Source organism: Larus michahellis, chromosome 22 (assembly GCF_964199755.1).
Source record: "Larus michahellis chromosome 22, bLarMic1.1, whole genome shotgun sequence".
Taxonomy (NCBI): Eukaryota; Metazoa; Chordata; class Aves; order Charadriiformes; family Laridae; genus Larus; species Larus michahellis.
This window is the reverse complement of record NC_133917.1, coordinates 5,683,906-5,694,375: the sequence shown is the minus strand read 5'-3', so window position 1 is coordinate 5,694,375 and position 10,470 is coordinate 5,683,906. Positions and strand designations below refer to the sequence as shown.

Below are 10,470 nucleotides of genomic sequence, written 5' to 3'. Positions count from 1 at the left end.
GGTTGGGCCCGTGTCACGGCCCGGAGGGTCCCGGGGCGAGTGCAGGCCTGGGGCCCGGCGGGACTACAGTTCCCGTCATCCCCCGCGCGGCGCCGGACTACAGCTCCCGTCGTGCCCCGCGAGGGAGGCGTTGTCTCGCCCCGCCCCCCGGGGCCGTGACGCCAGCGGGCTCTATGGCGACGCGGTGACGTCGCGGGCGGGGTGAGAGGTCACGGCGGCGGCGGCGGCGCCGGTGCGAGGGCAGCGGAGCCGCGTCCCGGCCCCGGTCATGGCGGCCCGGCGGCTCCGCAGCGCCCTCCAGCTCGGGGCCCGGCAGCGGCTGCGGGCCGCGGCGGCCCCACCCGGCAGGTGAGCGCCTGCGGCCCCCGGGGCGGCACCGGGCGGGGGGCGGCGGGGCCGGGGCGGGGCCGAGGCCCGGAGCGCTGGCGGCACCGGCGAGCGCCGCGGGACAGGGCCGTGGCGAGCCTCGCGGGACGATCGGGGACGGGGGGACCCCGCGGGGCGAGCGGCCTGCGGTCCCGGCCCCCCGCGGTGCCGGGGGGACCTTGGGGACACCGAGGGGACGCTGGCGGGGGCGGCAACGGGGGTCCCGGGGGCGCTGCTGGCCCAGGGGCCGCAGGCAACGGCCCCCGGGCAGGAGGGGGGGACTCAGAGGGAGCCCTGGGCCTCGGCTGGGGCCTGACCTTGGGGCAGACCCCGCGTAGGGGCGAGGGCCACCCCCGGGGGGGCCGTATCCCGGGAGCGGGCAGGTGCCAACACCTCCTTGGGCCAGTGACATCGGCGGGTCGGGAGCTGGCTGGTTTCCTCGGGAGAGCAGAGAGTCCGGGAGACCTCAGGCCACCCCGCCGTGTCCCCCGCCGGCACTGACCTCTGCACCCGGCCGCGCTGCCAGCGCCGCTGTCACTTGCCAGCTCGGGGCTGCTACCATTCACTCAGGGACGGAGAGACTCTCACGAGCCCCGGGCCGCTAGCCCCTCCACCGGCTGGGTCAGCGGCACGGGAACAGCTGCGGCGGCGTGCCGTGGCGCCGGTTTCTGAGCCGGCTCTGCTGGGCCCCGTCACGGTGCAACGTACGGCACCGAGCGCTGCCGGGCAGGGCCGCGGTGTGAGCGAGGAGGGGGGCGATGGCCTCGGGGGGCGGCCGTGGGGGCCCAGCGCTGCCGGGGACTGCGCAGCCGAGGGCCACAACCCGGGTTCGCACGGCTCAGCCGCGCCGCCCGGCCCCCCACGTCGCCCCGGCTATTCTGGGAGCTCGGGGGCTTGCCAAGCTCCCCGGGTGACTCCTCTTGGCGCAGGAACGTTCCACAGCTCCTGGGAGAAGCGGGACCTTTCTCCCCTCGGCCACCGCTCCTGGAGGAGAGCCGGTGTGACCTGCCTGAGGCACAGCTAAAAATACCTGCCCTGTCCGCGGGCACCGAGGGCTGCCAGCCACGGCTGTCGGGGAGGGAGCCCGGTGGGGCCAGCTCTGACCCACAGCCCCACCGGCCCCGGGGTGCTCTGGGTTACAGCCCCCCACTGCGACGCCCCAGCCATTGCCGTCCCGGCGTTTGGTGGGGACCAGCTGCCAGGGCTTGGGCGGGTGGAAACGAAGCCGAAGGAGCTGATGGGAGGACCCTGCTCCCAGGCTTGGCCACCCGGGACCCAGCTGTGCCCTCGGGGCTCGGCCTCTCCTCGAGGAGGTGGCGATCCTTGTGTCCCCTCCCGCACCATCCGCCCCACACCTGAGTGGTGAGACGGGGCCGGGGTGGGACGCGGAGGAGGGAGAAGGTCTGGGCCGAGCAGGGCTCTGTGCTGCCGCTGGAGCCCGGCGTGGGGCTGGGGTAGAGCTGGGGAGGGGCGGCGGGGGGGTAACGGGCAGTTGTCCCTGCTCCGCCGGTCCGGATTAGGTGTCCCTGAGGTCGGGTTTCCCCTTCCCCGGCCTTCCTCCTCTTGTGCAACAGCAGCCCTGGCACCAGCGCTCGGACTTCCCTGTGGCTGGGGGCAGCCGCGGGCACCTGCTTCGTCCCTGATTTCCCCCCCGCCACACACCCCCTAGGGACAATCCCCACCCCGGGAGGGACCTGGGCAGGTCTGGAAGGGGCCCAACATCACGGCTGGGCTGCCCCGCTTGGCCCAGCGGCTCTGCTGGCTGGCCCCGCTACCGCCCGTCTCCCGCAGGCACACGGCCCTGGGCGGCCTCCGGCTCAGCCGGCTCGGCCGGGCGGCGAGTGGCGCCGAGTGGGAGCCCCGGACCCAGCCCAGCCGGTCTTTCCTCAACCTCACCAACAAGCGGAAGGAATACTCGGAGCGGCGCATCATCGGGTAGGTGCGGTGGGTTCCCCGCTGGCCGGACGGCGCAGAGCCCCACGGCCCCGGCTGCCACGGCCGCTCTGCCCCGCAGGTACTCCATGCAGGAGATGTACGACGTGGTCTCCAACGTGGAGGACTACAAGAACTTCGTGCCCTGGTGCAAGAAGTCGGTGGTGGTCTCCAAGCGGACGGGGCACGTCAAGGCCCAGCTGGAGGTGGGCTTCCCGCCCGTGGTGGAGCGCTACACTTCCATCGTCACCCTCGTCCGCCCCCATCTCGTCAAGGTGAGCGTGGCCCCAGCATGGCGGGGGGAGGCCACAGCATCCTGGCCGGCTCCTTGGGCCCCCCCCCCGACCAGCTGCTCCCCCTCCCCAGGCCGTCTGCACGGACGGGCGCCTCTTCAACCACCTGGAGACGAACTGGCGCTTCAGCCCCGGCATCCCTGGCTACCCCCGCACCAGCACCGTGGATTTCTCGGTAAGACCCTGCTCCGGGTGGCTCCCGGGCACGAATCCCCCCCGCCCCGCCCCTCCCCAGGGCAACCGGGGGGAGACGATTCCTGCTGCAGAGAGTTGCCCACCCGCCGCCGTCCCCGCTGGGGACTCACGCCACCCCCTCCTCTCCTCCCCAGATCTCCTTTGAGTTTCGCTCCCTGCTCCACTCCCAGCTGGCCACCGTCTTCTTTGACGAGGTGGTCAAGCAGATGGTGGCAGCCTTCGAGCACCGGGCGGCCAAGAACTTCGGGCCCGAGACCCGCATCCCCCGGGAGCTCATGTTCCACGAGGTCCACCAGACGTGAGGACGGCCCCGGCCACCGCGGACTGTGCCAGGGCCCCGGGGGCCGCCCGGCCCGCGCCCACCCGCCTAAATATTTATTTGAGTGCATCTCTGCTGCCGTCGCCTCGACTTCCCTCCCGGCCCCGGGGGCCAGAGGTGACGCTCCTGCGAGCGTGGGGGCTGCCACGAGCCCCCGGCCCCACTGCGGGAGCTGCGTCCCAGCGCTGGACTCCGTGGTTTTGTAGCTGATTTTGGTTTTAAGTTTTGTTTTATTCTGGGGAGCTCTTCCCCCCCCCCGCCCCCAGCCCCGTTTTGTTCCTTTTATCTCCTTGGCAAGGCCAGAGGGTCCCGGTGGCGGGGGCAGCTCCGGTGCCGGCTGTGCCTGGCCCCACCACGTCGCTCCGGGAGAGCGGGAGGAAGGTATGGGGGGGTCACTAGTGGGGGGAGCCCAGCCGGATCCTGCTGGGGAGCACAAGGCGGGGGGGGGCAGAGGCAGTGAGTGCCCAGGGAAGGAAGGGGCCCAGCTGCCGGGGCCCCCGGCTCCCCAGGAGCGAAAGGGAAGGGGAACGGGGCGGGAGGAAACCCTGGTGGGGGCCGTGGCCAGGCACCGGAGCCGAGGAACACCCCCCCTGCCCCCCCCATTCCCCAGGCAGCCCCCGCTCCCCCCGGCAGCCCCGCCGTCGCACACTTTGCACAAGTTACACGCACAGGGAGGGGGAACGGGGCGGCCTGCGCTGCCCCCCCCCCCCACTGCCACCCCCAGCTCCCAGCACCAGCCCAGGCGCCAGCGCCACAGGGACCAGGATGGCCCCGGCCTCTGCCCCCAGCCCCCCCCCCGCCATGTTCCTCCGCTTCCAGCTCACTGTTCCTTACCTTTGGCGGGGGAACGTGGCGGGGCTCCAGCTCCACTCAGCCAAAATGTCCATCTGTGATGGGGGTGGGGTGGTGGTGGGGGGGTTCCCTGACCGCCAGCGCCCCCCCAGGCTCAGCCCCCCCCCCCCCCCCCAATTCCATCCCGGTCACCGAGGGCACCATGGCCTTGCTGCCCGAGGAAGGGCTTTTACAGGCCAATAAAGAGCATTTTCCAAGGGTTCGCAGCCTCCTGGTCCTCATTCGGCAGCCACGGGAGGGGGGAAGCTGGGGCTGGGGGTGGGGGGGTGGGAAACAACAACACGCCACGGGCTGAGACACACACACACACACACACACATACACCCCCCCACCCTCCCCTGCAACTGAGCTGGTACCTGCGGATGCCACCGAGCCCAGCGCTGCCATTTGCCGAGGTCCCGGGGGACCAAGTGCCACCGTGCCGGCCCCAGCAGGGACAAAACAGGAGCTGGGGACAGCCCTCGGGTGGGGGCACCACCCCCTGACCGCCCCCCCCCCCCTTAAATCCTACAGGAGCAAAGCAGAGCCCAGGGTTTGGGAGGGAGGGAGGCTGCGGGTTTGTTAATAAAAACATTTATTTTGCATTTTGTTGTTGTTTGTACAGAAGTGCCTGATACCTGCGAGGGGCCGGGGCCGGGGTGCGTGGGGTTGGGGGGGTGAAGGGGGGGGGGCCCCAGCTCCGGCTACCGGCGGGCATCGGACACGGGGATTCACACAAACACGGGGGCGCGGGCCGGGGAGGAGTGTATCGAGTCCCTGCGTGGGGAGGGCCGGGGGGGGGCTGAGACATTCATTCTTCACCTGCTGCCCCGCGCGGGGTGGGGGGAAACCGGACACGAGTCTGGACTGAACCCCTCTCGGGGGGGGGGGGGAGGTGGGAGGGGGCTGCAGCAGGGCAGCGGGGGTGCCCCCAGTGCCCAGCAGCGGGGGAGCCGGGGGGGGCTCCCAGTGTGCGCGGTGCTGCTGGGGCGGGGAGGGGGCGCAGGAGTCCGTCCCCCCCCAAACCTCGCCTGGGGTGGGGGGTGGGGGGGGGCGCGGGGCAGGGCGACCCCCGGGGCTGCCTCTGCCCCCTCCCGGGGCAGCGGGGAGGGGAGAGGAGCGGCTGGGGGGGGGCCCCGCGGCCGGTGCTGAGTGGGGGGTTCAGTGCCGAGGGGGGGGTCAGTGCCGAGCGTGTCCGGGGCCCGGCGCGGCAGCGTTCCCTGGGGAGCAGCGAGCCACGGCCCTGTCCCCGCGTCCCTTCTTTACCCAGATTTGTAGCCCACGAGCTGCATGAGGCCCTTCGTGCTCATGGACTTGGGTCTCTCCAGGGGGAAACCCAGCGCCCGGCTCCAGATGAGCTGCGAGAGGACGCCCAGGGCCCGGGAGACCCCGAAGAGCACCGTGTAGTAGTTCATCTCCTTCATCCCGTAGTACTGCCGGGGGGAGGGAAAAAAAAAAAAAAAAAAAAAAAGAAAAAAGAGGCGTCAGGGCACGGCAGCCCCAGGGAGGGGGGCAGCCAGGAGCCCTCAGCAGCCCCCCGGGGAGCGGCGCCGGACCCCCGGCTCACCTGCAGCAGGACCCCGCTGTGAGCGTCCACGTTGGGCCAGGGGTTCTTGGCCTTGCCCTGCTCCAGCAGCACGTTGGGGACGATCTTGTAGAGCTGGGCCACCAGCTTGAACATGGGGTCCTTGGGCAAGTGCTTGAGGGCGAACTCCCGCTGGCAGGTGTAGCGGGGGTCCGTCTTCCGCAGCACGGCGTGTCCGTACCCCGGCACCACCTGCAAGGACGGGGAACGAGGAGGGGTCAGAGCCCGGCGCCGCCATGGCCCCCGTCCCTCGCCCTGGCCAGAGCCGGACTCACCCTGCCCGAGTTGAGCGTGTTCCAGATGAAATCCCGCAGCTTCTCGTCCGACACCTCCTGGCCCAGCTCCTTCTGCAGGTCCGTCAGCCAGAGCAGCACCTCCTGCGGGCACGGCAAGCGGAGGAGGGGGTGAGAACAGCGGTACGTGGACGGACGGACGGACAGACGGACAGAGACGGACGCGCGGAGGTGCCCACCTGGTTGGCGAGGCCGTGCAGGGGCCCGGCCAGCCCGTTCATGGCGGCAGCGAAGGCGAGGTAGGGGTCGGAGAGGGCGCTGCCGACCAGGTGGCTGGTGTGGGCGCTCACGTTTCCCCCCTCGTGGTCACTGCAGGGGCGAGGGGGCACGTCAGCTCGCCCCCCTTCCTACCCAGGGCCCCCCACAGCCGCGGGGGCACCCCCAACAGTTGACACCCCCCCCTCCCGTGATGTACCCAGCCTGGCACAACCCTGCCCCGCGGCTGCCCGTGGCCCCACGCCGTGTGCCTGGTGACACCCCCGGAGCAGCCCGGGCACGTCCCAGGACCCGGCTCCATCCCTGGCTCCGGGGCCGAGCCCCCCGCCTGCTCCTGCCGGCCCCGTCCGTACCTGTGGATGGTGAGGTAGAGCCGCATCAGCTCGATGAACTGGGGGTCGGTGTAGCCCAGCATGTTGGTGAAGTTGTGGGACCAGTCGAGGTTGGGGTCGATGGCCCCGATGCTGCTGCCCTCGCGGTAAAGGTTGCGGTAGATCTTTGCGGCGACGCAAGGCAGTTTGGCGATCAGGTCCATGGCGTCCTCGTAGACAAACTGGGACCAGTGGGGTAAGATGGGGGCGGCTGCTCTCCCCCGGCGGGGGCGGGGGGTGCGAGCCCTTGACGCCCCATGCCCAAACCTGCGCCCGTGCTCGGAGCCAGGGTGTTTGAGCACCCCCCCCCCAACCGGCGCTGCACCGGGACCCGTCGGTTCCCCCCTCCCCGTACCTCCCAGTACTTGGCGCGGTGGATGCCCTCGGCGTAGGCGCGAGCGAACTTGCTCTCGCTGTTGAGGGCGGTGATGGCGGCGCTCAGCTGGGACATGGGGTGCAGGTTGGTGGGGAAGTTGTCCAACATGGTCACCACGTGGGAGGGCAACGCCGCGCGCCGGGCCCACTCGCGCGACACCCAGCTCACCTGCGGTGGGTGACACGGGGCAGGGCGCTGAGCAGGAAGGGGGGGCGACAGGGGGCCAGCAGCCGCCCCCCACAACCGACACCCCCCCTCCCCCCCCACGCATTACCTGCTCCTGGGTGGGCACCTCTCCCGTCACCAGCAGCCAGAAGAGCCCCTCAGGCAGCGGCTCCTCTCCCCCCGCGGCTTTGGGCAGCAGTTTCTGGCACTCGGGGATGCTGTACCCGCGGAAGCGGATGCCCTAAAAAGCCCGGCACCAGCGTCAGCCGCTGCGGCGTCACCCGCGGGAGGCGGGCGGGCACCCGCGCAGGGCAGGATCGGGCCCTACCTCATCGGGGTCCAGCACGGAGGTCTCGTAGATCAGCCCCTTCATGCCCCTCATCCCGCCGTACACCTGGGGGAGGGTGGAAAGGAGAATCGGTTACCGGCTGCGGTGCAGCCCGGCGGGGACGCGGCGTGTGTGTCCCCCCCTACCCCCCGCCATTCACCATGTCCACCGTGATCTGCCCGATGGCCGTGTTGCCGTGCTGCTGCCTGAAGCTCTTGATTTTCGCCTGCTCCTTGGGGATCATGCTGGCCAGGACGTCTTTCAGGTTCTGGGAAGAGGGGAGGGGGGGGTGGGGGTGGGTCGTGAGCCCCGGTAGGCGCCGGGGGTGTCGAGCACACGCTGCCCCCCACCAGCGCCGGCGAAGGGTGACGGCAACGGGGGCTCCTCTTACCGTGGCGGCGCTGGCGTGACGGGCGGCGAAGAGGACGCACGGCGCGTTCTGGGGAAGAACGGACACAGGGACACGGTGTTACCCGGGGAGAGCCCCACCGCGCACCCCGGCCGCCCTGTTTTGGGGGCGGGGGTGTGTGTGTGTGTGTGTGTGTGTGTGTGTGTGTGTGTAGCCATACAAGCAGCCACCAGCCCCGGAGCATTCCCAGCTCTGGAGCACAGCACAGCCCAGCACCGCGTCACAGCCCTGGTCCTCCAGCCCCCGGCGCAGCCCCCCAGAGTATCCCAGGCCCCAGCGCAGCCCCCCCCAGAGCATCGCCAGCCCCCGGCGCAGCCCCCCAGAGCATCCCAAACCCCCGGCGCAGCCCCCCAGAGCATCCCTGGCTCCAGCAGAGCCCCCCAGAGTACCCCTAGCCCCCGCGCAGCCCCCCAGAGCATCCCCAGGCTCCAGCAGAGCGCCCCAGAGCATCGCCAGCCCCCAGCACAGCCCCCCCAGAGCATCCCCAGGCCGCAGCGCAGCCCCCCACACCACACCTAGCCCCCACACAGCCCCCCAGGGTATCCCCGACCCCTGGGGCAGCCCCCCAGAGCATCCCTGGGCCCCAGCACAGCCCCCCAGAGCATCCCCAGGCCCCAGCATGGCCCCCCCACAGCACCCCCGGCCCCCGGCACAGCTCCCACGGCAGGAGCCACCCCGTGACTCCGGCGAGGTCCCGTCTCACAAGGACGCTGCGCCCGGCAGCTGCGGCGGTGGCTTCCCTCGCCCACGCCTGCCGGAGCTCAGAGCCAGGCAGGTTGAGCGGGGCCGGCCGGGGCAGGGTTAGGGGGGGCTGGGGGAGGAGGGGGGGGGTACGGAACGCAGGGTCCCCGGTGCTGCACCGCGCTCATTCCCATCACGCAGGCTGCCGGCCGCGTTCCGCTTCCGGAGCCCGGCCAGGCCGGCATCGCTGCCGTTTTCCTGCACCGGGGTTGTGGGAACCGATCTTTGTTGCGTGGGTGGGGGGACTCCGGCCGGGAACGCCCTGACGCAGCCGGGGAGCCCGGGCCTGGCAGCGCCCGACCCACGGCGGGGGACACGGGGAGGGGGCTCGCCCGCAGGGCACCCACCGCAAACACCCGGGTGGGCAAAGCGGGGCCGGGAATCGCCTGCCCGCGGCCACCGCTGTGATGGTGGGGGGGCCACATCCCATCCCGAGCCGTCACCTTCCCCGGGAGCGCAGCCAGAACGTGACTCGCTTTTTCCACCGGCTGCCAGGGGACGCGGAGTGGCGGGGGGCTGGGGGGGGGGACACACACAGCGCTGCAGCGAGCCCCCAACCCGGACCGGGGGGGAGGGGGACCCCGATACCCCCAGTGGGGCTGGAACCGGCCACGGCACCGTGTCCCCCCCTGCAACAGGCGGCACCGGGAGGGGAAAATGCCGGCGGGAACAATGGAGGCGGCAGCGGGAAGCCCAAGGTCAAGGCGGCCGCTGCCCCGGGGGTTCTTGGGGGGGGGGGGGTGGGGGGTGTCCGCCCCGCACCCCGTTTCACCGGGCGTCCGCAGGGGCTGGTCCCGGCCGGGCCGGGCTGTCCCGGAGGTGTCGCCGGCTCAAGGTCACACGTGTTGGCGGTGACACCGAGCACCGGCGGAGGGGGACGGGGCAGACCCGGCCACCCCGGGACCCTCCCGGGTGCCCCCCCCCCCCGCCGCCGTTTGGAGATGGGGGGGGGCCCCCCCCGTTTTGAGGGGGGGGGAGGGCGGCGGCAGGGGCGAGTCGGCGGGGTGGCCCCAAGCGGCGGGGGCGGCGGTGTGTCCCGTCCCGTCCCCCCCCCCCCCCCCACGGGTGAACGGGGCCAAGTGGGGCACGACAACACGCCGGGCCGGGCCCCGGCTCCCAAAATAACGCCCGGTCGATAGAGACGCCGCAGCGGCCGTTATGAAACGCCGGGGCCGCGGCCAAGGCAAACCGGGGCGGGGGGGGGGGGGGGGGGGGCGGAACGGACCGGGCTCGCCCTAGCCCTGCACCGTTGCTCCCCCCAGCACAGCCCCGGAACCGGACAGGGGGTCCCCCCCCGCTGTGACCCCTTTGCCCTCTACAGCACTGGGCTCTCCGGGGGGGGGAGGGGGCGGAAGGGAACCCCCAACCCCCCCCCACTACCGGTGCCGCCCGGAGGGAGCCCCCGGGGCTGGCGTAGGCCCCCTCCCGCCGCAGCGCAACCCCCCAGTGGGGGGGGGAAGGGGGGGCAGCGATCCCCCGGGGGGGGGGGGGGAACGACTGCAGCGGGGTGGGGATCCCCAGAATGGGGGCGGGGGGGAGGCAGCCCGCCCCATCGCTCGGTACCGGCGCTCCCAGCGGAGGCGGCGCCGGTGCCCGCGCCCACCACGTGCAGCCGCTGCGGCGCGCGGCCCTGCGCGCCCCCCCCCCCACCCCCCGCTCTGCTTTAAGGCAGCGCCCCCCCCACCCCCCTCCCGCGTCGCCCCTTTAAGAACCGGCCCCCCTCCCCCCCCCCCCACCTCGCCGCGGCGTCGCCCCTTTAAGGCGCGGCGGGGCCGGGGCGGGCGCCCTCACCTTGGGCCCGCGGAGGCGCGCGGCCGCCCGGCTGCCGGCGGCGAGGAGCGTCATGGCGGCGGCGGGACCGGGGAGGGCCGGGACGGAGCGGGGCCGGGGCCGGGAGCGGGCGGGTGCGGGGCCGGAGCGAGCGGCGGCGGCGGCGGCCGGGGGTCCTCGGCACGGCGGGCGGGGCGGGGCGCGGCGCTGGTTATTAGCATAGCCCCGCCCCCGCCCGCCCCCCCGGGGTCGAGCCGTTCGCCATTGGCCGCGCGGCGCG

General features: G+C 72.8%; 2 protein-coding genes across 2 annotated transcripts; one reads left to right on the top strand and one right to left on the bottom strand.

The window, feature by feature from the left end:
• The first annotated feature begins 181 nt into the window (after positions 1-181).
• COQ10A (coenzyme Q10A) lies at positions 182-4,157 on the top strand. Its single transcript, XM_074565234.1, has 5 exons — positions 182-348; positions 2,158-2,301; positions 2,381-2,573; positions 2,665-2,766; positions 2,921-4,157. Exons 1-5 carry the CDS (start codon positions 269-271, stop codon positions 3,086-3,088), a joined length of 687 nt encoding a protein of 228 aa, XP_074421335.1. The 5' UTR covers positions 182-268; the 3' UTR covers positions 3,089-4,157.
• Positions 4,158-4,514: 357 nt separating this feature from the next.
• Positions 4,515-10,348, bottom strand: CS (citrate synthase). Its single transcript, XM_074565212.1, has 11 exons — positions 10,212-10,348; positions 7,662-7,709; positions 7,431-7,538; positions 7,271-7,336; positions 7,052-7,183; positions 6,757-6,945; positions 6,384-6,583; positions 5,994-6,123; positions 5,797-5,898; positions 5,504-5,713; positions 4,515-5,369 (listed from the first exon to the last, which is right to left on the bottom strand). The coding sequence occupies exons 1-11, from the start codon at positions 10,263-10,265 to the stop codon at positions 5,199-5,201; spliced, it is 1,410 nt and encodes a 469-aa protein (XP_074421313.1). The 5' UTR covers positions 10,266-10,348; the 3' UTR covers positions 4,515-5,198.
• Between the last annotated feature and the right edge of the window lie 122 nt (positions 10,349-10,470).